Source organism: Megalobrama amblycephala, linkage group LG3, assembly GCF_018812025.1.
Source record: "Megalobrama amblycephala isolate DHTTF-2021 linkage group LG3, ASM1881202v1, whole genome shotgun sequence".
NCBI lineage: Eukaryota > Metazoa > Chordata > Actinopteri > Cypriniformes > Xenocyprididae > Megalobrama > Megalobrama amblycephala.
This window is the reverse complement of record NC_063046.1, coordinates 31,425,262-31,451,358: the sequence shown is the minus strand read 5'-3', so window position 1 is coordinate 31,451,358 and position 26,097 is coordinate 31,425,262. Positions and strand designations below refer to the sequence as shown.

Below are 26,097 nucleotides of genomic sequence, written 5' to 3'. Positions count from 1 at the left end.
ATCCCACGCTGGACAAAAAAAGTATTTATTAAAAAAAAAATCTTACTAACCACAAACCTTTGAATGATTTATAAAATTACTATATATCCTAATGTCTTCAAATAAGTACAACACAACACCAGCATCCATACAGTAAGAGTTTCAGTAGAGTAGACTTACTGAGATAGCTTATGATCTGTAAACTGTAAGAGTAAACATATTTAGCCGAGGCAGTGCATGGGGTGTGTTTGACATGGAAACTGACTTATTGGGCAGGTGGCTGATCTGGTATAAACATTCCTCTCTAGTTAACCTCTGACCTCCACCTAATCACCTCTGTGCTCCTTCTACTGTATATAAGCTATACCGTATATGAAAGTCATACCAACATGAAATATATGTGGCACAGAAAAGTATTTAAAAGGCTCACTTTGTTGGTGGTGTTCCGGATCCCAAAGTAGTCAAGATAAAATAGCCTAAAGAGGCTATGACTGATGTTGATGAAAGCTGCAAATGCCTTTGAAACCAAATCCCCCTCAACACAAGCCATGAAAGGACTGGGAGTCTATGGGGAAATACAGGAATGAGCCCCCTGTTCTGTCAGATATCATATTTGTTTCATCCAAACCCCTTCTCTCAATTCCCAAAAAAATGGTATTGCTTCTATATGACTAAAGCTGTTTACTGCATTTTAAATTAGCATTTTTGCACCTTTGGAAGAGTCATGCTCTCATGAAAGTGTGCTTTAAAAATTGACTTTAATACTTAGTGACAGTTCACTCTGCCTCTATCACATCTGATTTATAGTTTGAATCTGGAACTGAACACAATTGACAGATTTGATAATATGAATACAAGTATAAGACTTGCATTTCCTGAAGGCAAGAAAGAATGTTTTTTTCTTTGCTGATAATATTCTGCAAAAAAAAAAAAAAAAAAAAAAAAAAAAATGTGGGCAAATAAACTAAAGTATAATTCTAAACTAGAACAATAACTCATGTAATTGTTATGCAGGGAGGGGTTCATAAAGTATACCAATCATGCAGATCAATATTATAGCTAAATAGTTCTATATCATAAGAAAGCATTACTGTCCCAGCATTCATAATAAGCAGCAGTGGACAGTCATACATCATTCTGTAAAGCCTATTCACATTCAAACCGATGCTAAGATGATCTACATGTTACAAAAATGATCTCAAAAACTGATACTAAAATGTCATGGTTGACCATGGTGGAGGAATTTACTTCTACTGGACCTACAAATATTGCACACAATGGGATGAAGCAAAGACCGACATTTATGAAAAACTCAATTTGTTCATTAAAATAAATGTTGCTACAACACTTGCCAGTTTCCCCTAATCATCAAAACCCCATCAACACCACACAGCTAACATATCACACAAGCTTAAAGGGTTAGTTCACCCAAAAATGAAAGTTCTGTCATTAATAACTCACCGTCATGTCGTTCCAAACCCGTACAACCTATGTTCATCTTTGGAACATTCAACAAAATAGTCTTTTGAAATAGTCAACGTGAATACAGTGATTCAACCTTAATGTTATGAAGTGGTGAGATTTTTTGTGCTCAAAAAACAAACAAAAATAACAACTTTATTCAACAATTTCTTCTCTTCCATGTCATTCTCCTATGCAGTTGACATTGTAAACACAGTGCAGCGCTTCCGTGTTCTACGTCAGAACGGTGACTCATTATTGGCCGGCTGCTCACGTGTACAGTGTCGGCCAATACTGAGTCTGCAAACAAATTTTTGTTTTTTTTGCGGCACAGAAAGTATTTCTGTCACTTTGTAACATTAAAGTTGAACCACTGTAGTCACATGGACTATTTTAACAATGTCTTTGCTACCTTTCTGGGCCTTGAAAGTGGTAATTGTGTTGCAGTCTAACGGAGGCCAGAACACTCACAGATTTCATCGAAAATATCTTAATTTGTGTTCCGAAGATGAACAAAGGTCTTTCGGGTTTGGAATGACATGAGGGTGAGTAATAAATTACAGAATTTTCATTTTTGGATGAACTAACCCTTTAAAGGAAAACGAAGAGAAAATAATTATTTGATTACATTTTTATTATTATTTTGACCCTCATGGGAGGAAAAAAAAACAAAAAACATTAAAGGGATAGCTCACCAAGAAGTTATTTTGAAGAATGTTGGTAACCAGATAGTTGACGGTAGCCATTTACTTCCATAGTAAGAAAAAACAATACAGTGGAAGTCAATGGCTACTGTCAAATGTCTGATTACCAACATTCTTCAAAATATTTCCTTTTGTGTTCAACAGAATAAAGAAACTCATACATGTTTGTAACAACTTGAGGGTGAGTAAATGGTGACATCATTTGTGGGTGAACTATCCCTTTAACAAAAAACATCTTAAAACAGGTTGCTGCCTGGCCAAAGTGCTGCTCAGCAGCATGTCTGATCAGCCGAGAAATGTTCCAAATCCTTCTAAAAACCAACCAAAAGAGCAGCCTAGGAAACCAGATGTTTTTTTTTTTCTTTTCTTTTTTTCTTCTTCAGCAGGAGAGGGAGAATGTATCAGCCCATAGACTAAACAGCTGATACATACTAAACAGCTAATACCTCTATTCGTTATTCATTAAATCTATAAAGCAGTATATTGGAATGACTGATAGCTATGATAAAGTAACAGTACAGACAGCAACGAATATTTACATCAACGTATATAATGGAAACACTTGTGCCGAGCTGCCAAATGTCTACATGACTTCTGTGCACTGCTTAATATGTTTGTAAACGACATCAATCCTGTTCTGCAATGTAAGCGCGTGCTCTTCAGACAGAGAGCCCAGCTCGCGCGCTAACGGTTCCCTCGCGCGGTACAGTTCACACAGCAGCTTTGCGCTGTTTCCGGAGCGCTTCATCTCAGATATCCGCCGGACTGTACTTCTCCGAAATATACACGACGAACTTAGCAGTACTATGTGATATCGTTCCCACAGGTCAAGCACTCTGTATCCGTGAACAAGCCCTGCCTCGTTGTCAATAAAAAGCAAATGTCCATTGATTGTTTTGAGAAGGTTATTAGTGGTCCTTTCCATTACGCGCGCGTCCCATTGAAGACTGAAAATGTGACTGACAATTCGATCAAAGTTGGCTGTTAAATAATCAAATAAGATTAGATCACTCCACTGCATTAATTCAACCAGATATGTTACAGTCATGTTCGATATAGTCTCAGCAGAGAGTTGCAGTCCTCCCCCTTGCTGTTTTCGTAAATGTAATGGAATAAACACTTCAGTGACATTTGGGATGAACTCAGTGAGAGACACAATGGCATTTGGCGACCATTCCAATGCCTCGATATTTTCCCGCACACTTGCCCACTGCTCACTGGACAGGTTCAGTTTGGAAAGCGCCAAGGGCGGAAGGTTGGAAATCCCAAGCAGTTCCGCCAGATAATACGAGAGCGTTTCGCCCAGCACTTGATCCGCGTTGATGCCGTATCGCACGCATGCTTTCGTGCCGTCGGCGAAGGTCGCGAGACGGTTTGTGGGTCTGCCGCAGCCCGCTTCAAGCACGACCACCCGAGCGTCCCGAACTTGATCTCTCCACTTCCTCTCGTGCTCCACGCCAAATACACGAGTGGAGAGACCTTCCAGCCACGCGCTCCAGAAGACCCGGTGCTCGACCACGTTATCCAGAATGAACGGGGAGCGAATATGAAAACTTTTTCCATCGCGAAATCCTGCGTTTCCTAGCGCGTGTCTTTTAGAAACGTTTACCTGCTCGTTTGCCAAAGAGAACACAACGCCAGAGCCTCGTTCAGTGGCTTGTTGGACAAATACGGACCAAAGATGCAACTTAACATTTCCTATCCAGGTAACTATTCCAAGCCACATACAAATTGACGCGCATAATTTCACCTTGCCGGCTTTCATGATTTCAAAACGCATTTTTGTCCATTTCGCTTTACATTTGCATCTTCTTACATGAGAAATATAATCATTATGAATTCTCCTCTCCTGTGCGATGTTCCCTGTCTCTCCTCCCAAACTCTTTCTGTGTTCAGTACAGCTACAATCGCATGGACGTGAACCATGTGACCAGATCATGAGACTTGACAAAATGTCGTTTCATATTTCTCTAGGGGGAATGAGAATGAAAAAAAAAAAAAAGAAGAAGAATGTTTGACGAGAATGTTTAAACTTTTCTGGTAAATGCACAGGTCACTATTCGGATTTTACATATTTACAGATTTGTCTATCAACAGTAGGCTAGCTATTTATTTACATAGGGAGTAAACGCCTCAGACTGAGGTTTAGCGACATATTGGTTAGCCTACATGGCGTGTTAGTTGGTGAGTTGTTACTTAAAAGTGCACTTTTTGCTTATTAAAAAGTTTTTGAAGATTCCTGTCATAGCCCGTCAAAAAAGGCTGTTTTATTTGACATGAAGTGGGTTGCTGCCCTCAAATGTAGTCTACCACCATATTGACTTAACATGACCAGTGCCATGCAGTTTAAAATGTTATGTACCCTTCAAGTGGAGTTGGAAATATGGTAATAAAGAGTTGCAAGCACATGAATGACCAAGCAAAGTCGTATTTACAAGTGGGAAACTCTGAATTTTAGATGATACACAAGTTGTAACAACCTAAAGGGCGTATTTGAAACATGGAAACACTGAACTATAATATATAGATATAATGTATCAACCTTTAATGTAAAAGCACGTGCAGCCATTTGTAACTTGAATGTTGTGCAAGGCTTACGGTGTGGTCTTTTTTTAGGTGTAAAAAAAAAACAACAGTCCGTTGTGCTGCTTGATATTGCAAACTGGTATTTGTCATCATATTATTTTAATTCATTATTGTCATAAACACACTGGTTTGTAGGGCATATTTGTTATTCTTCTAGTTACCTAGCAGCCAATGAATAAAAAAATAGCTCATGTCCACATTGCAATATATATATATATATATATATATATATATATATATATATATATATATGTATTCATTTTGCATCCACATTGCAAAATGGATATATAAAGATCAGTAAGTGGAAAGCAAGCCTGCAGTGAATGGTGTAAAGTGAATCACTCAACTTTCACAGTTTGCTTTATGTAACAAAAACATTTATTTGTTATAGCATGTACAAATAAGGTATAACGATTTATATTTTTCATCATTTTGAATTTAGATGTAGTTATTTGGGTTTATTGTTCACAATTTGATTCATATGTTTTGTTTAGGCTGCTTCCCTGTTGTTTCCAATTTGAATACGAAACATGTCGTAATAATGAACGCCCGACTCAAGGAATGAGTTTCCCAGGTGCACTTGAAGGCAGCATTACTAATGATTATAATAATGATTAATTTATATAGTGCTCTTAGCTAGTGTTCAAGGCATAAATATAAAAATGCATCTAAATAAAACAACACTATAAAAGTATAAAACTTCATGGATAATGTCCTGGCAGAAAATTACCAGCACCTTTTCTGTAATTTTTTTTACAGTGAAACAAATCAGATAATATAACAACAAACATATACAATGTAGTATACATAAAAATGACACAACATTACAACTGACCCTGAGTCAACAGGATAGTCCAGAGTCATGTTATGGATCAGTATATGTGTGTGATCCACCGGACAGTCCAAGCACAGTGAGTTTAAAAGGAAACATAAAATGTCAAACAAACATTCCTTGCTAGAATCATGAGACAAACTTCAACAATCTGCAGCTCTCACACCACAGATTGGGAATAAATGTTGGGACATCTAGTGCCAAGCATAAACACATGATGGTCACAGCTGCCACACTGCAAAATGCATCCAACTCAGCCACTGCAGAGAGAGAACTCACATAGACCAGTGAATTGCAACAGTCAGTCATGTACGAGCTCTATCAACAACATGTGCAAAATGGCTGAGATTGACTCCAAGAATGATAATGGATGATAATGAAAAATAGTCGAAAAGTAACAAGATAAAACACTTGTGAAGGTTGTGAGGAGGCAGCAGTAAGTAAACAAACTTCATGCATCCATTCCAGTAGGTGTCAGTATAAAATCCAAAAACACTGGTAGTATTGGCACAAGAGCTAGCTGAACATAAAAACTTACAGAATGCACCTTTAAATAACACAATTTATTGATCAAAGACATTTCTAACATTTAAAGACCAACGCGGGTGTCATTAAAACTGGTTTAGGGTGGTAATATCAAAACATTCTGTTTGACTTCTTACTTGAATGCACTGCCAGACATACAGCTGGTCAGATCATGTTCTCAAAATGTCTGGCATGGAGCATGAAAAAGCTGCAGGTGTTGTGCCTAAATCCTCCCCCTGCCACCATTCTGTCACTCTTCAGATGAATGCGCACACACTGACTTTGGAGCTTTGCACCTCCTGGGAAGATAGGATATGTTGTGATATTAGTGTGTCGGTGTGTTGTTATCATGGAACATAACTAGACCAAATCAAAATCACAGAACTGTTACTTGTGTAAAGTTCTGCATTACATAAAAGACTGAAATACATGTAATGTTTAGAACATCATTATTAAATGAATACAAAAACTGTAAAACCCTATAGCTTTGGTTTTTGCCCTCAAGATAACTCAAGATAACAAGTCTGCACTGTCAATGGAAACCAATCAAGCCTGTCTGTATGGAGATGTTGTGTTGTATTATGGCTGGCTGCGTTGACAGTGAGGTCTGTCTTTGCTAGGTTGGGTTACAGGTGTTGTTCTTTCATCCTGGCCAATTTGTCTGAAAGGAGATTGGTTCAGAGACAGTGAGCTGGTCTTTGAGAATCGGTTCAAGTTGTGTGTCATTAGCTTGAAAGGCATCGGACAGGTCCAGCAGAATGAGGATGGTTGATTTGGAGGCAGCATTGGCACACTGCAGGATTCCATTGAGGTCAGTGAAGCCTCTCTCTGGAATGTCCACTTTTGAAGCTAGACTACAGAAGAAAGCACTGGGAAGAAGAAAGCCCTGACTGACAAGAACTCAACAATACTCAGAAATAAACCTTAAAAAAATATTTGTTAGACTGTTTGTCTGCTCCAGGCTGCTTGATCACAGACAATGGGCCTGCTCAAACATAACCAGCAGGACCATATTAATCACTTAGACAGGTATTATAATTGTGATTTAACAAAGCAAATAAGAGGAAGCTTTATGTGATTTATGTGATGGCAATTAATCTGAAAAGCTACACTTTACATGTACATTTATTTATTTAGTAGATGCTTTTATCCAAAATTGCTTACAAATGAGGGACATCGAAAACAATTTGTCATACATTAAAACTGTTACATTATGTAGAATGTGTAAGTTTTATGGTTCATTAATCTTTTACTTTGTGAATGCAACTAAGAACAGTGATGCAGGTGGTATAAAAAAGGAGCAACAGTAAAATATAGTGACTAAATTTTGCAGAGCTGCACAGAGTGTGTGCCAAAGTGGCAAAGTACCAAAGTGTCTGTTCCCTCAATGTTCCTTCTCATTGGAAATGCACATTTTAGAGAACTTTTGTCCAGAATGTCCATGAATATTTTAGAGAGAAGCCCTTTTCCCCTTCAGACTGCCCTGGAGCAAGAGATGCTAAGTAGGACACACCATCATCAGAAAACGTTCTTGAAAGTTTCTTATTTGGTAGTTGTCTCTGACTCAAAACATCCAGAGGCAAGTTTAGGTTTTCAATAAGTGATTACAGTCTCCAGATATCATAAGTTGTACAGCTGCGCAAAAGATATAATCCAATATTGCTTAGATGTTGATGGATTGCTTGCCCCTGAACACAAGAAGTTTGTGATAATCGAAACAATCATTCAAATATCACTTTAAAACTGCCAACATGATTCATGAAAATACTTTAGTTTTGACGGAAATATTTATTTATATGTTTCAGACTCAGTCATTTCTATGGAATTTTGTTTGTATGTACTGTAGTTGCCACAGCTGAAACAAATTAAATGTCAGGGGTGCATGTAAAACATCTATGACAACCCCTCAAAACATAACAAAACAATACCTTATAGATACATTTAGTGAGTTTGAAATGTGTTGTGCACATATGATACTTGCTGTTGAACACAGTTACTAGATCTGACCTCAATATGACAGAGTTGTACAACTGATAAACATTCTGAAGGCATAACATCTTAGAATTTGTTTTCAATATGCACACAGTCATAAAACATGCAAAGCTGGATTTGTGTATGGATTTTACTGTTTCGAGAGAATGAAAAGAGTTTTAGGAGAGTTTTATATGGAAAATCGGTACTGTATGCGTGGTAACAGGCAGTGATAAAAAATAAACTAGAAAACAGGGATAGTGAGATCTGAGATCATTTTAATATACTCTTCTAATTATAAATATATTGTTAAGTGAGATTAACTGTTTATAGTAGGATAATTAAAACCGTTTTTTTGTGTCATGTGTCTTGTGACGTTAATCGTCACAGTCGTAGGCGCAGGGGGTTTTCTTCATTCAGACAGAATGAGTGTATGGGAACAGTTGGAACATGGAAACTCGGTTTCCATGGGAACTCAAAACAAACGGTGAAATGTTTTCTTCTTTAGTCTGTCCTGCTCAACCGTTCTACTAAACACAAACACTTACATCTGTATTTTTCAAATCAACCTTAGAAAAACACTAAACTTTTTCTCATATCAAAAGCGAAAGCTGCAGCAGAAGGCTGAAAGTCTAAGAAAATAATCCAAATGGATCAGGCAAATGGAAAAACAGATGGGGGAGGGGGTTGGTGAGAGATCTCTAGAGAGAGCAAATGAACGAGTCTCAGAGTCAGTCATTTGTATACTACCTCTCCACATCCTATTACATGCTTAACCAGTGAAATAACACCTTTATAAGGATGTGCGCCTTGCACACATATAGATGTACAGATACAGTATATATATATATGTATATATAAGAGAGGTGTCATTTCCTTTTTTTTCAACAGGGCTTAGTCAGCACATAAATTATTACCTAACTTATTATAATTGAAGACTCCTCTAGACTGCTCTAGAAACTACATTTACAGTTGAAATTCCAATGTTTTTTCAAAGCTGCTTCAATAGTTTGGTTTGTTTACAGATCAGTATTGAGAAGAATATTTAGAAGTAACTTAGTAACTGTGTCTAACAAACAGACAAACATGACATTTGTAGGAGAATGGGTTAAAGGTTTCCCCTTGCTCTGTATCAAACTTCTTACGTCACAGCAACAGTTTGAGCAGTGAAACTGCAACAGACTGTAAATTGCAGGAGAGACTGAGAGAATAGTATAACAGAAAGAAGCAATAGAAACAGTGTGAGAGAGAGCGAGTGGGAGAGGAAAGCCAGAGAGACTGAGGGGGTTCTAATCACTGGCCTCATGTTGTAGGAGCTCATTTGACACAACAGAAGTCTTGGCAGAAGAATGCTCTTTTCCGCAGGCCAGCTGGCTGTGAGCGCAGGGATATGGATGTCCCCTAAGTGTGGATACCACTCTGCTTCACTCCCTGTCCTTCTTTATCTTCTTCAGCTTTTAAGCACTGGGGCATCTTGGCCAAATGGTAAGAGTTTTGCTGTAACATTTACTTTCAAGAGTAATGACTGTGTTTCTCTGACACAAACACTGTTATGTGCAATGCTCTGTGTAATTAAAATACCACAGTCACTGGAAAGTATGTGTATATGACAGCACGTTTAGTCCTTTTAACACCACTTAATGTTATTCTGCAGGTTATTTTCAGGTGAAGTGTGCTTTAAAGATCAGCTTTAGAGAAACGTTCCTTAAGTCCCAGTTGACTTTTTCATATGAGACTTGATGAATCTGTTTAAATATTCATGACAAGTTGTTCTTGTGTTGCTTGCAAATTTTAGATAATCTTTAGCTTTGAATTGTTTAAAATATAGAGAGGTTTAATTCATTTTCAGTTAAATTTAGTGTTTAGTAAACTTGAATGCATGTGCTTAACGTGCATAAATCTATTTGGACATTGTCTCACAAATGAGAAAAACAGACATGAGATAAATGCACCAGGAAATGACTATAGGAACCTGTCTGTAAACTCAAAGATAACAAGACACAGACAGGAATCTTGCTCCCACAAAAACTGAATCACTGGAGTAGGTTATAATTTTGCCACTGTTGCACAATTATCACTCATCTTAATTATGGTCACAGCAAAATGATAGGTGATGGAAGATCATAGACTATAATTACAAGACTGGTAGTCAGATCTATGACAGAAGCATGACTTGAACATGTCAAGACATGGTTGAGAACTTAAAGATAGTTTGGTTGTCTACACAGCTTTATAAACTTCAGCATTGTTTTTTTCGTGGACAATATTCCCTCACAAACCATCACATCAGCTTTTGCTGACTGATTGTTAAGAATAATGACTTTTCCCTGACTGAATTTGGTGACTTATTTTTCCTCTAACATGCCAAATAAAACTTATCACAGTGAACACTTCATTTTAAAGGGTTAGTTCACCCAAAAAATGAAAATTCTGTCATTAATTACTCACCCTCATGTCGTTCTACACCCGTAAGACCTTCGTTCATCTTCGGAACACAAATTAAGATATTTTTGATAAAATCCGATGGCTCAGTGAGGCCTGCATTGCCAGCAAGATAATCAACACTTTCAAATGTCCAGAAAGCTACTAAATACATATTTAAAACAGTTCATGTGACTACAGTGGTTCAACCTTAATGTTATGAAGCGACGAGAATACTTTTTGGAAAAAAAAAAAAAAAAAAAAATGACTTTATTCAACAATATCTAGTGATGGGCAATTTCAAAACACTGTTTAATGAAGCTTCGAAGCTTTACGAATCTTTTGTTTTGAATCAGTTGTTCAGAGTGTGTATCAAACTGCCAAAGTCACGTGAACCACTGAAATTTCAAAATGTTTCAAAACACTTATGATGTAATGAAGGCTTATTTACTGAAATCACATGACTTTGGCAGTTTGAGACACGCTCCGAACCACTGATTCGAAACAAAAGATTCTAAAGCTTTGAAGTTTCATGAAGCAATGTTTTGAAATCAATGGAGGCCTCACTGAGCCATCAGGTTTTATCAAAAATATCTCAATTTGTGTTCTGAAGATGAACAAAGGTCTTACTGGTGTGGAACGGCGTGAGGATGAGTAATTAATGACAGAATTTTCATTTTTGGGTGAACTAACCCTTTAAAAAGGCACCTTTCACATAAAGTCAATCACATGAATTCTGGAAAAGCATGCAAGACGTTCTGTTTCTGACTTCTAGTCTGCTTGATTTAGTTTTTAGGTCGCAGGAGGATAAGTGTCCCGACCCACAGTGGAACGCCATGTGTCGTACCTGCTGTGAGTACGAACAGATTGCATGTAAGTGCCCATCTCAGGGAACAAAAGTGGGCTACGCTGTACCCTGCTGTCGAAATGTTCTGGATGAGTGTGACCCCTGCATCCTACACCAGGGTAAGACGAAACTCGAAGTTTAGATAACCTGCAAGTGTATTTTTTTAGCAGTTCATATTATTGGATTTATACATTTTTTGTATTATATTTTTGTAAAAAAATGTATGAGCTTCAGTATAGTTCAGTTTTTAAAAAAAATGTATTTATGTTTTCCATTTTCTGCCTTCATTATCTATCTATCTATCTATCTATCTATCTATCTATCTATCTATCTATCTATCTATCTATCTATCTAAGGTTGCAGTATTTTTGACAACTGCAAGACTTGCAACAATGGCACCTGGCAGGCCAAGGATAATTTCTACATCAGAGGCAGGTACTGCACATCATGTCGTCAAGGGTGGTCTGGTGGAGACTGTCTCAGTGAGTCTTTCGGTTCTTTCCAGAATCCATTGATTGCCTTTTTTTTGTCACAAATATATCAATACATTCAAATACACACTCTATTTGCCAACTTTAGCATGTGGAGAAGTTATACAGAGACCACATGGTCATGTGACTTTAGAGAGTTATCCAATCAATGCCAAATGTGAATGGACACTTCAAGTTGGCAGAGGAGCAACGATGGAACTCCGGTAACTACTATAAATGCTACAAAGCTGATTAATAATAAATTGTAGTTTAAACATTTCCCAATTGAATCAGTTTGAAGGAGCTATCATATTGTAAATATACTGTACATAGTATGTTTTTTTCTTAAAACAGGTTCTCAATGTTCACATGTGTCCAGGTTCTCAACGATTAGCCTGGAAGATGACCATAGTTGTCGATATGACTATGTAGAGGTGCGGGATGGGGACAGCCTGAAGTCGCCTGTGATTGGCAGATACTGTGGGGATGAAAGTCCTTCGCCAATCAGAAGCTCAGGAAACTCTCTGCATATTCTTTTTGTGTCGGATGGCTACAATAATTATGATGGATTTTTTGCTACATTCGAGGAAGTCTCAGGTATAAAATAAATAGCTAGCTGTATGCTTTATTTGTTTGTTTGTTTATATTGAGTATATTTATTTGTAGTTCATTCATTTATAATAATTTGGTTATCAGAACCGGAACCATACAGGAAACCACCCTTAAAGAGAGATTACTTTAAAAGTCATCTCAGCAAAAATGCCATGGTTTAATTTTTAATGGTTACATATTGCATCATAACATTTTACTTCTTTTCACAAGGGAAAGCACCACCTCTCTGTGCAACCCCCCAGAAGCCTGCAAACGGAGATCTCTTCCTGCGGTACAAGGAAGGTGACATCCTCAGCTCAGTTCAGTATCTTTGCTATAAACCGTACAAGCTCAAGGGAGCATCTCAGCGGGCATGTCTTCCCAACGGCACTTGGAGTGGAAGTGCTCCTGTATGCATAAAGGGTATGCTGACTCTTATGACAACTGCTTTTGGTATTACACCCTTTGAGACTGACAAAGCTGCTTACAATCAGAGTCAGGTGTGCTTGTATGCCTGGGAGTCATGGCTATTTGATCTTGAGATCATAGAATGTCAGAATGTCTTATTGAGGTCTTTCAGTATTTTAAAATGTATGAAAAAAAAGTATTTTAAATACATACAATGCTCTAAAAATATGTTTTGTTAGTAGGAAAAAGGCTGCTGGATTATTGCAAAATTCAGTGACCTGTTCTACTGCCATTTGATTTACAGAAGCGATTATAAAAGAATGTCCCACTCCACTGCAAGTCCACAATGGATACTCAGCAGAGGTTTCAGGCTCTGATGGCAGAATAAAATATGTGGAATATTTCTGCAACAATACCTACATTCTCAGTGGAGACTCGAAAAGAGCATGCCAGAAGAATGGGACCTGGAGCGGCAGTCAGCCCCACTGTGTCAAAGGTACCGTCTCTACCTCAAGTTTCTAATCAATTCGAAGATACCTTTTGTTCACATTGTGAACTTGAACACCTAAATTGTTTTACAGCCTGCAGAGAACCTAAAGTTTCAAAACTTGTGCGACAGAAGGTTTTAAAATACCAACCTCCTTCCAGGTAGCCTTTTTTCATTCCTTTGTGACAATGTGATACTAAACTCATAAAGTTGTTTTAAAGGGGACATATCATGAATATCTGACTTTTTCCATGTTTAAGTGCTATAATCGGGTCAGAAAACATGAAAAGAACCCAGAAACCCAGAAAACATGAAAAGGACAACCCAGTAGCTTTGTTTTGGCACGCCTTTCTCTGCAAGCATGTGAAAACACGATGCCGCTCAGATTTTGCTCCCCTAGTGACGTAGGATTTATTTCCGCCCCTTAATCTGCACATTTCCACCCACGGTGCCATTATTTTGTTTTCGCAAGCGAAAATGATGTACCAGTTCTAAGGCCATGGCACAAGTTCAAACAAAACATGCTGTACAGACGAGCACAGAACACTATTTAGAGTCTCGTGAGCTCGGATAGCCTGCAAGTTGACCCTGGCGAGCTCAATCCAAAACGTCGCTTGGATATTATAAAAAAATATTAGTCCATTCACAGCATTTGATAGCCTGGTGTGTGTGGATCTGTTTGGCAAATGGGTACGCTATGTATAGTGGGCGACTTGGTGTCCGTACGGGTTTTGCGCAAAAGATTGACATGATGGCACATGCTAGTCGATGAGCTGAATCAACTGCATGGCAACTACATACATTTATCCACTAACCGTTCAGAAATGTCCAGTTGCATTCTAAAAGTTGTAACTTCTTTCTGAGTCTCTCCATCAGTGTCCGACTCCGGTTTGAACAATGTAAGGTTGAACACCGTTACTGACAATTGTCATTTTGGCTGCGTGGGAGATTCTTCAGCTTTGTTTTTGGTTGAGCAGCCGAAGCATGAGCTGTTAAAGCTCTGCCCTATTTTGGAACACGACCAGGAGCAGCAGCTCGTTTGCATTTAAAGGAACACACAAAAGCATGTTTTTGCTCACACCCAAATAAGGGCAAATTTGACAAGCTATAATAAATTATCTGTGAGGTATTTTGAAGCTGAAACTTCACAGACATATTCTGGGGACACCAGAGACTTATATTACATCTTGTGAAAAGGGGCATAATAGGTCCCTTTTAAAGAATTCTAGATCCTCAGTTTATCTCTTTTAATTATAGGAAAAGTCCAGTCCACAAGCTGTACTCTGCATCTAGTCAGGGAGGGACTGACGCAGACTTGCTGGGGAAAGTTTTCGGAGATTTGCCACCAACTTTCCATCGTGTGTATACCAGCATAGAATATGAGTGTGTTTCAGGGCTTTACAAGCCTTCTGGTAGTGCACGACGCACATGCCTAAAGACTGGCAAGTGGAGTGGTCGTCATTTCTCCTGTTCACCAGGTGGGGGAAGCACTAACACATTTACAGCATGTTTTGGAACAGAATTTCCTATTTACAAATATTTTCTATGTACTAATAACCCTGACAGATGTAGCCTGGTGGGCCATATATGTGTATATATATAATTGTGCAATAATAAACTTGTATGATAATATGATAATAATAATAAAATGTTTATTTAATTTTTTTTTATTTATTTTATAACAAAGCTGGCACTCACTAAATAATCTGATATGATTAGAAATTAGTGCCAGAGCTAACTCTGGCCACTCCTTCTTTTCCAGTATGTGGTAAATTGCCACCTGCCAGTCCACTAAATTTAACAGAGATTCACTGGCCATGGCATGCTGCCATATATACCCGTCTGTACAATGCCAGTCGTCTTATGGCAAGGACCAAAAGACGGGGGGACACATTTGCCATAGATGAGGAAGAGGAGGTGGAGGAGGAGGAGGAAGAATGGGTTAAGAAGGACCAGAGATGGCAGCTTGTCTGCAGCGGGGCTCTGGTGAACCAGCACTGGGTCGTGGTGGCTGCTCATTGTGTTGCAGAGTCTGGACGAACTGAAGCACTCAGTGCAGATGATCTAAATGTAGTGATGGGAAAACGTTACCTCAGTGACCTCAGAGAGAACAAGAGACTACAGCACATACAAGTAAGAGCTTTCAGACTACTCTTATAACAATCAGGCTTGTATGTCTTGCAGAAGCTCCACCTCATATAGGCTACTCTGTATTACCAGTGCAATTAAACATACCCCATTTAGTTTATTTCACTGATTCTTGAGATAAGGGTCAAAACATTTTTTTCCACCTTAACCATATGTTGTACAGTGGAGCAATTTTGTTTTCTTTCTCAGTTGTAGATGCCTTAATAAACATAAAAAATGACAAGATTTATCCCACAACTATTTACAGAAACTTACACTGGGATGATGGAGTTGACATGTTAAAGCTGTGACCGCAGAGACTTCAACATTGTTTGGATAAAATATAAAAAAACTGTAAAATTTCCAGGACTGTGTCCTACTGTGAGATCCACAGTGAGCAGGAAATAGTAAGTGTTCCTCAGAGTTAAAGATGACCATGATATTGCCTGATTTATTCATAAATATACACAATCTAGACGGAGTTGACATGAAGTGAGTATCCAGATTTCCTTTAGATGTAACTTTTAAAGTATTTTTATTTAGATTAATTACTTTACTTTTTAACTTAAAGAAGGCTTTATGTGTGTATGACATGTTTTGTCCCTTATCTCAAGAATCACTTATTTATTTGTGAGTTACATGTAATATTTCAGTTTACAACAAAAAATAACTCCTGACATGAGACCTTTCCATAAATCAAACAGCATTTCCATATTTTGGAAAGTTCTTGGAAAGTCCAAAGCCATACAGAGGATACTTCAGACTAAATATATGCATTAAAACTCAAGGCACATTCTTATCGATAATCTATGATTAGGCTTTGCCTGGTAGTCTGCAGGATTATTTACTTCTCAAACCGACCAGCCTCTTTCAGTACAAGTCTTTTATCATGTCTATTCCCACACAGATTGCTCAGATCTTGATCCATCCAAACTACGATCCACACGTTTTAGACTCCGACCTGGCCATTCTGAAGCTGGTGGACAAAGCTCGAATCAGTGAGTACGTGTCCCCTGTTTGCCTGCCGCGTCTGCAGGGTGGCGAGGTCATTGCAAAGCAGGCCTTCCTCACTGGTTGGCCCGTGACAGGCCAACACAGGGCACATACAGACTCCGAGGCGACACGCACCGGACTGATAGAAGTAGCTGATGTGGTGAAGTGTGAAAGGCAATACGGCAAACACGGGGTCCCGATGAGTATGACTGACAACATGCTATGTGGACGGCAGCATCCACTTAGCCCGTCTATGGTTTGCCCTTCTGAAACTGGAGGGATCATCCTTTCACCCTCTGCTGATTCCCAACTCACTTCAGGGCTGGAGCCTTTTCACCCCAGTAGAGCAGAGGACACTGATTCTCATCATTCTTGGGAACTGTTGGGGTTAGTGAGCTTTGGATATGATCTACAGGACTGTAATCCAGATCTGTACACCGTCTACTTACGGGTAGCTAACTTTAAGAACTGGATTGAAAAGAACATTGCATAGAACTCTAGCTCAAATAAGGACTATCTGTTCCATATTTTCCATGTTCCAGATCATAGACAATGGAAGATGATACATTTGCCCTTTGGGTTTTCTCTTTTGATTCAATTCCTTTGATCAATTCCTTTTTTTTTGCCAGTGAAATCAAATGTTCATTGAGAGAAAGTGTTGCAGCTAGTTTTATGACCTTGCGTGTGGGTGAGGATATGTTTTTGCATGGTAAAATAAAGAGGAAGCGTTCCATGTGAATTCAGTCACTGGGTTTGCAGGCCTTAGCTTGTCTTTGGTCTCTCTTCAAGATGTTTCACAACCAAATTTTGCTCATACTTTTTACACAATCAATATACATGTATTTACACTTGTTTTTTGTGCAGCCCTTGTCTACTAAAACTGGGACAGTGTTTATTATCAAAAATGTTTTTAATTAAATGAAATTTGAGGAACACAATGTGGAATTTACTGTTTTTAGTCATTTTAGCAGATAGTTTTATTCAGAGCCCCTGGGGCAAGTGCCCTCCACCAGGACACACTGGTTATAGCTCATGGCTCATTCCTTACAAACCAGCAACCTTTCTAATGTTGACCACTATACCACACTAATGATATATGATACTATTATGATGAAACATAGGGATTTCTCAAATCTATCAAAATCCTTAGTTTATATATATATATATATATATATATATATATATATATATATGAACCACTTGCAGAATCTGTGAAAATGTGAATAATTTTAATAAAATAAGAGGGATCATACAAAATGCATTTTATTTTTTATTTAGTACTGTCCTGAGTAAGATATTTTACATAAAAGATGTTTACATTTAGTTCACAAGACAAAACAATAGCTGAATTTATAAGTATGTGAAGCATTGGTTCTCAATACTGTGTGTGGTTACCTGATGATCCACGACTGTTTTTATGTTTTGTGATGGTTGTTCACGAGTCTCTTGTTTGTCCTGCGCAGTTAAACTGAGCTCTGTTCTTCAGAAAAATCCTCCAGCTCCTGCAGATTCTTCAGTTTTCAAGCATTTTTGCATATTTGAACCCTTTCCAGCAGTGACTGCAGGATTTTGAGATCTGTGTTTTCATACTGAGGACAACTGAGGGACTCAAACACAACTATTAAAAAAGGTTCAAACATTCACTGATGCTCCAGAAGGAAAGAAAATGCATTAAGAGTCGGGGGTGAAAACTTTTGAACAGGATGATGATGTCACAATTTTTCTTATTTTGTTTAAATATCATTGTTTTTCATTTTTGTACTGCCCTTCGGAAGCAACAGAAGATACTTGCATGTTTCCTGGAAAAAAAAAAATAAGTACAATTTACTTTGATATTTGAATTCAAAAGTTTTAATGCATTGTGTTTCCTCGTGTTGCATCAAGTGAATGTTTGAACCTTTTTTAATAGTTGAGTTTGAGTCCCTCAACTGTCCTCAGTGTGAAAAGATGAATCTCAAAATCATACAGTCACTGCTGGAAAGGGTTAAAATATGCAACAAATGCTTGAAAACTGAAATTTCTGCAAGAAATTGAGGATTTTTCTGAAGAACAGAGCTCATTTTAACTGCTCAGAACAAACAAGGGGCTCATGAACAACCATCACAAAAAAAAAAAAAAACAATCGTGGATCATCCAGGTAACCAAACACAGTATTGAGAACCAATGGTTCACAATTTTGAATGGGGCCATTTTAATAAATTCATCTATTTTTTTTTGTCTTGTGAACTAAATGCAAACATCTTTTATGCAAAATATCTTACTCAGGACAGTACTAAATAAAAAATAACATGCATTTTGTATGATCTCTCTTATTTTATTAAAATTATTCAAATTTTCACAGATTCTGCAAGTGGTTCACATACTTTTTCTTGCCACTGTATATATATATATATATATATATATATATATATATATATATATATATATATATATATATATAGATTTACACTAGAAGATTAAACAGAATTACACTATCCATATCATTCCTAACATATTTTCAAACATCCCACAATAATAAGAGAAAAAAAAAAAATCTAAACAATCAATTAAAAAGTGCTATAATGCCAACCATTCTCTTGCATTACTTCAGAAAATAGTGCGATTTAAAATAATCACTGCCATTGGGATAAACTATTTTTTATATGTATTCCTTCTGGCCAAAGGGATTTTGAGTCTTTTGAGTCCCAGATGGGAGCATTTCAAAAGCAGAGTGAAGGGGGTGAGTATGGTCTTTAAAAAATTTTTCTCTCTCTATAAAACGATCAAATAAGTCCTATGTGAGTGCTATTTATGCCCAGTGTTTTTATTTGCGAAAGTTTGTTCTTCTGTTTAACTGTTAGATTGCCATACCATGAAACAATATTATATGTAAGGATACTCTCAATCATCAATCATTACTTTAGTAAAAACAAACAAAAAAAAAAAGTTAAGTTTATCTTCAATAATTGTTCCTTGGTATTTAAAATTCAAGACCTGCTGTACAGTTTGTCCCTTAATGATGACTGGTTTGTGTGCAAGGTCTGTACCTCGTATTCTCATTTAGTTCCTCAGGCATAGCTCTTTTGTGTTTTCAGTATTAAGATGTAAAAAACTACTATCAAACCAATGAACAAGACTATCGATGTACTCAAAGTATGAGGAGCAATTAATTTCCTTCTGACAGGAAACCAATGCCATATCATCAGCATAGTTTATGAGGGAAAGATTATCATCACTGTAATTCATTAATATATACAGAGAACAGTATTGGAGACAGTACACATCCCTGTGGTATATCAGTATTTAAAACCAAGTAGTCAGACATAATATTATTGATGCAGACACGCTGAGGTCGTTTTTAAAAAAAAATACCATAATCCATGAAATCATTCAGCTACTAATACCTAAATCATAAAGGCACTTTAAAAGAAGATGATAAAATGATAAAAAAGATGATAAAAAAAAAGATGTGTTTGGACTGTGTTGAAAGCAGATGAGAAATCCATGAAGAGAATTCTAACAAGTATTTGATGATGATGAGATGATGTTTAAATTTATTCAGAAGAGTGAGAGAGGCATCCATAATGCTCCAATTCGCCCGGTAGGCAATACCCCGCTAGAAATGTTACGTTCCCAGAACATTCTCAGAACATCCCTACTGGTGTTAAGGACATTGCCTAGTAACGTTTCCAGTACATTCAGAGACGGTCACGATGTGGAGTTCTTTTAAGGTTTAGGGGACGTTATTTGGTGGACCTTCACAGAACAGTCAAGACGTTCTCTTTATTTAGAAATGTTTTCAGAACGTCTCTGCTGCCTTTATCAAAAAAACAAATTGAAAATTAGAGCTAAATTGACTAACAAAAGCAACTGTTCAAACAAAAACTACTTTTTCTTAAATGTCTTAAAAAAAAAAAAAAAAACTCTCTACAGGTTTTTCTTGGATTGTTATGAAAGCTTTTCTTTAGAATGCAAATCTCTCACAGTAAATCGTTAACTGTCAACTGTACATGCATGAGTTAATGTAACTGCTGTATCATTCCATTAGCAACTACACAGTTACTACAGCCTTTAAATAAAACAACATGTCAGTATTTTTGGCTCATCATTGACTGAAGCACAGGCTCTACTCTCCAGCACAATGGTAACATCACAAAACTCAGATAACAGAAACATTAAACACTAAGGGGCGGTTTCCCGGACAGGGTTTAAATTAAGCCAGGATAGGCCTTAATCTAGAATAGTTAATCGTGTCTTAAAAAGTGGCTTTTTAAAACACAGATTAAGTACAGATTACTAAAACCTGGACTATGGAGTCCTGAATTAAAATAAATTAGATTAATTTAAAACCAACTGTGCTAATCTGAATTAACATGAGAGAGGTTGCCTGTAAAACATGGAATGAACCAAAAAAAGCTTAAAATTGCATGGAACTCATAAGCAAATCCAAGGAAAACAATGGCAACAAAAAATACTCCAAAATAAAAACTTAACTGAAAAAGAGACATTTATTTTAAAGCAAGCAAAATACATCAGCTGAGGTATCATGCCTGGAAATCTGTTGGTAATTAATTATTTTTAAATAGATGAATTATAATAATTCTATGATTATTAATGCTTTTGTTTTGTCATTTAGCAACAAACTAAACATAACTATTTACATGCAATAATCAGTGTTGGCAGTCTAGAAATTATACTGGTTTGATCCAAAGCACTATTATAGTGGTTGCTTCATTATATAAAAAAAGGAAATCCTTGTTAGCAGGTCCTCAACCCAAGCACAAGCTCAACACTTCACTACAATGGTATTCTTAAAAAAACACTAACATAACAAAAACTTTTACATAATAGAACATTAAACAGTAAGAAGTCTCTCCATATTCTCATCTTTCTAAAAAATGCATAAAATCATCATTTTCAACATTTACTCTCCCACTTCAGCAAAGCATGATGGGAAGTGAAAGTCCTGGTTGATTGGGTTACTTGACTGAAACGTTATTTCAAAATGACCATTTCAAGTCAATTTAACATGAAGCAATCACATTTGAACCAGAAACAATGGTGTTAAATCAAAATAAATGGTTTAAATAACTATATATATATATATATAAAACACACACACACACACACAGTGTATACCAATATCAATATGTATCCAAGTACATAGTACACAACGTTAATCTGAAGTTAAACCTGCCTCCTGGTAGGTTTAATTTAAGCCCCAATTTAGTCCTGGAGTAGCTCTAGTCTTCCTCCTGGAAATCAGTTTATTAAACTCTGGACTAGACTAAGTCTAGGACTATTTTAAACCATGTTAACTTCAGATTAACGTTGTGTTTCAAAAAACACAAATATACTATATAAACACATATATACTTTCACTTCCCATCATGCTTTGCACCGGGCTGAATTGGGAGAGTAAATGTTATTAAAGTGTTATTTTATGCATTTTTTAGAAAGATGATAATATGGAGAGACGTCTTACTGTTTAATGTTCTATCATGTAAAAGTTTTTGTTATGTTAGGTTTTTTTTTGAGAATACCATTGTGGTGAAGTGTTGAGCTTGTGCTTGGGTTGAGGACCTGCTAACAAGATTTGACTTTTTTTATTTTCTATAATGAAGCAACCACTATAATAGTGCTAATTCAGATTAGCACAGTTGGATTTAAATTAATCTTCTTTTAATTCAAGACTCTATAGTCCAGGTTTTAGTAATCTGAGCTTAATCTGTGTTTCAGAAAGCCATTTTTTAAACCATGATTAACTATTCTGGATTAAAGCATATCCTGGCTTAATTTAAACCCTGTCTGGGAAACCACCCCGATGAGGTGTTGATGTTTTATCAAAATTTATAAATGTCACCATTACGGAGGTAAGCGCTTGCTTTAATTGGGCTCCTGACCCTTGACGTTTTAACTTTACTTTTTCTCCAGTTGTTGTAATTGTGTGTTTCTAAAGCATATTTGTTACAAAAAAATAAAACTGTGAGAAAAAAAAAAATGTGATGAAATGAATTTCACTGATCTCTGATTATTGTATTTCTTTTATGTTATTGTAATCCTGTGATAATGCATGAAATCTTGTCCTGCTTTGATATTTTGAAAGTTCTTATCGTTGTGCAGAAATTCAGACAGGATCATGTAGACTCGCACAGACATGAAGATTCTGCTTATGAACCTCAACAATGATAACAAAATTTTCAGATAAACAGATTAACTCTGAGCATCACAAAACAGGTTAAGTCACAAAAAAGATTTTTGTTTATTGTCACCATTGTTGAGGTTCATATGCTGATTCATGATGTCCGTGTGAGTCTAAAAGACACTGTTTAAAACTTTCTGTATAATGAATTTAAAAAAAAAAAAAATCTCATAAAAAAGAAAAAATCTTTTTGCTGTAACAAGCATGTTTTGGAAACGCAGTTAAAGCAGCCAGAGGAAATCTAATGTTAAAATGACAAGAATCAAGAGCCCATCTAATGCAAACGCTCACCTCTATAACGATGAATTCAAACTTTATTATTTTCTATAAAACACCCGCGTAGAAGGCGACATTCTTGTGACCTTGCACAGCGTTGCCTAAAAGTTCTCTAAAAGTGACGAAAATTCTGAACCTTTACAGAACATTAGGGATGTTCCTATAAAACATTCTCTTTTGGTAATGAAAGTGCTGCAGTTCAAGTTTCCTTATATGACTTTAGGTGGACGTTCGAATTTGGTTCATTTTAGTCACATAAGAACGTTACAAAGAGGACATTTGGGAAGTTAACAGAATGTCCTATAGCACTAGTCCCCTAAACATTCCCAGAACGTCCTGAATGTTCCCTGAAGGTCCACCAAATAACGTCCCCCAACCGTTAAAAGAACTCCACATCGTGACCGTCTCTGAACGTACTGGGAACGTTACTAGACAACGTCATTAACACCAGTGGTGACGTTCTGAGAATGTTCTGGAAACGTAAAATTTCTAGCGGGGTAACCTGTCACCTAGTAACGTTCCCAGAACGTTCAGAGACGGTCACAATGTGGAGTTTTTTTTAAGGGTTGGGGGACATTATTTGTTGGACCTTCAGGGAACATTCCGGACGTTCTGGGAATGTTCAGGGGACTAGTGCTATAGGACATTCTGTTAACTTCCCAAATGTCCTCTTTGTAACGTTCTTATGTGACCATAAAATAAAAATAGAACATCCCCCTAAACTCATTTCAGGAACGTTATTTAATGACCAATAGGGGACTATGTGGGAACGTTCTGTTAATGTCCCAAATATCCTCTTTGTAATGTTCTTTTCTGACCATAAAATAACCAAAATGGAACATCCCCCTAAAGTCATATAAGGAGCCTTGAACTGCAGCACTTTCCTAACCAAAAGAGGACATTTTATGAACATCCCGAATGTTCTGTAAAGGTTCGGAATTTTCGTCACCTTTAGAGAACTTTTAGGGAATGTTGCGCAAGATCCTGAGAATGTCGCCTTCTACATGGGTATATCTTTGCTGAATAAACATATTATTTCATAAAAAAGATAAATAAATTTGTCATATTGACCCCAAATTTGATCTATTGTATGTATGTATGTATGTATGTGTGTGTATATGCATGTGTGCATGTGTGCATGTGTACGTGTGTGTGTGTGTGTGCGTGCGTGTGCGTGTGCGTGTGTGTGTGTGCACATATAAACTCATTGATCATTTTATTAGGTACTCCTGTTCAACTGCTTGTTAATACAAATATCTAATCAGCCAATCACAGGGCAGCATTTAGTATCACACTCAATGCATTTAGGCATCTAGACATGGTCAAGACAATCTGCTTTAAGTTCAAACTGAGCATCAGAATGAGGAAGAAAGGTGATTTAAGTGACTTTGAACGCATCATGGTCTAGTCTGAGTATTTCAGAAACTGCAGATCTATGGGATTTTCACGCGCAACCATCTCTAGGGTTTACGGCAAACTGTCCGCAAAAGAGAAAATTTCCAGTAAATGGCAGTTCTGTCAGCGAAAATGCCTTGATGCTAGAGATCTGAGAAGAATAGCCAGACTGGTTTGGGCAGATAGGCAACAGTAACTCAAATAACCACTAGTTACAACTGAGATATGCTGAAGGGCATCTCTGAATGCACAACATGTCCAAACTTGAAAAAGATGCTCTTGAACAGCAGAAGACCACACCAGGTGCCACTCCTGTCAGCTATAAACAGGAAACTGAGGCTACAATTTGCACAGCATCATTAAAATTGGACTATAGAAGATTGGAAAAACGTCTCAGTTTCTGTGCGACATGCAGATCGTAGGATAAGAATTTGGCGTAAACAACATTAAAGCATGGATCCATCCTGCCGTGTATCAACAATTCAAGTTGGTGGTGGTGGTGTAATAGTGTGGGGGATATTTTCTCGGCACACTTTGGGCCTCTTAGTACCAATTGAGCATCATTTAAACATCAAAGCTTACCTGAGTATTGTTGCTGATCATGTCCATCCTTTTATGACCACAGTGTACCCATCTTCTGATGGCTACTTCCAGCACGATAATGTGTCATGTCACAAAGCTCAAATCATCCAATAGATCCTCAATCAATCCTCAGTCCAATAGAGCACCTTTGGGATGTGGTGGAACGGGAAATAATCATCGTAATCAACGTGTTGGATGCAGGAGAAATGGGCAGGAATAAAGATATGAGCGACTTTGACAAGGGCCAAATTGTTATAGCAAGGCGACTGGATCAGAGTATCTTTGAAATGGCAAGGCTTGTGGGTTGCTCCCGCAGTGGTGAGAATTTACCAACAGTGGTCCGAGGAGGGACAAACCACAAACCAAGGGCAACGAATGCTATCCCAGTTGGTACAAGCCAACAGAAGGTCTATTGTGGCACAACACAAGTAACACAAAATTGTTATGTTGGTTATGGGAGGAATGTGTCACAACACAGACCAGTCAGAGTGCCTATGATGACCCCTGTCCACTGTCGAAAGCGCTGACTATTGCAGGCCTTCGGAGGAAGGTAGATGTCTTAACACCTTAACACCTTAATCTGGCACCCATGCCCAGACCTCTGGAATCTCCATGTCTGGCCCTGGAAGGGACATACCAGTGATAGACAGTATCACTCGGGCTGGAGCCCCCTTTACGAGACTGGCCTATGCTTTGAAGTGAAGTCTTTTCACTAATTGGTGTCCTTCTCAAGGTGATGACCCACAGAGATGTGCAGTCGCGACAGTGCTTTCCTTCCTGCAGGAGAGGTTGGAGGGACAGCTGTCTTCCTCCACCTTTAAGGTGTATGTGGCCGCCATAGCAGCACATCACGATGCAGTGGACAGTAAGTCTTTAGGGAAGCACAACATGATCATTGGGTTCCTCAGAGGCACCAGGAGGTTAAATCCTACTAGGCCATGCCTTATTCCCTCATGGAACCTCACTGTAGTCTTGCTGGGCCTACAGAGAGCTCCTTTTGAACCCCTGGAGTCAGTTGAGCTGAATGCCCTCTCCTTGAAGACGGCGCTCCTGACCTCCTGATATATATATTGTTCACTTGGGTCTCAGATACACAGACAGAATAATCCTTGAGCAATTCAATAGTTTTGTGTACAATGCAGAAGTGTAGCATCATGATACTGGGCATCCCTTGGAGTTGTTTTCCTCACTCTTCTGTGATGTTTGTGTGTTGGATGTGATGGATGTGCGTCTGAAAATAGAGGGTGTAGAAGCTTGCTAA

The 26,097-nt window shown here is 37.6% G+C and overlaps 2 protein-coding genes across 6 annotated transcripts; one reads left to right on the top strand and one right to left on the bottom strand.

Moving 5' to 3' along the window:
- Positions 1-2,074: 2,074 nt before the first annotated feature.
- On the bottom strand, positions 2,075-4,641 carry fjx1 (four-jointed box kinase 1). Its single transcript, XM_048185140.1, has one exon. The coding sequence runs from the start codon at positions 4,081-4,083 to the stop codon at positions 2,728-2,730; it is 1,356 nt and encodes a 451-aa protein (XP_048041097.1). The 5' UTR covers positions 4,084-4,641; the 3' UTR covers positions 2,075-2,727.
- pamr1a (peptidase domain containing associated with muscle regeneration 1a) lies at positions 3,714-17,331 on the top strand. 5 transcript variants are annotated; one of them, XM_048185136.1, is made up of 12 exons: positions 3,714-3,850; positions 9,372-9,543; positions 11,269-11,445; positions 11,683-11,808; positions 11,906-12,020; positions 12,176-12,393; positions 12,619-12,810; positions 13,100-13,291; positions 13,377-13,443; positions 14,540-14,760; positions 15,045-15,415; positions 16,317-17,331. In XM_048185136.1, the coding sequence occupies exons 2-12, from the start codon at positions 9,408-9,410 to the stop codon at positions 16,893-16,895; spliced, it is 2,394 nt and encodes a 797-aa protein (XP_048041093.1). In that variant the 5' UTR covers positions 3,714-3,850; positions 9,372-9,407; the 3' UTR covers positions 16,896-17,331. The 5 variants fall into 5 exon arrangements, 4 of the variants coding, with proteins under 4 accessions (XP_048041093.1, XP_048041095.1, XP_048041092.1 ...); XR_007184206.1 differs by lacking the exon at positions 3,714-3,850 and adding an exon at positions 15,678-15,816 and having other exon boundaries at positions 9,112-9,543; positions 16,317-16,455; XM_048185138.1 differs by lacking the exon at positions 9,372-9,543 and having other exon boundaries at positions 3,734-3,850.
- Positions 17,332-26,097: the final 8,766 nt, after the last annotated feature.

Coding starts and splice junctions, on each gene's coding strand:
- fjx1 (XM_048185140.1), bottom strand. CDS start 4,083: ATGATCTGGTCACATGGTTCACGTCCATGCGATTGTAGCTGTACTGAA.
- pamr1a (XM_048185136.1), top strand. CDS start 9,408: ATGCTCTTTTCCGCAGGCCAGCTGGCTGTGAGCGCAGGGATATGGATG. Junction 11,809..11,905: donor GTCTGGTGGAGACTGTCTCA/GTGAGTCTTTCG, acceptor TGCCAACTTTAG/CATGTGGAGAAGTTATACAG. Junction 12,394..12,618: donor TACATTCGAGGAAGTCTCAG/GTATAAAATAAA, acceptor TCTTTTCACAAG/GGAAAGCACCACCTCTCTGT.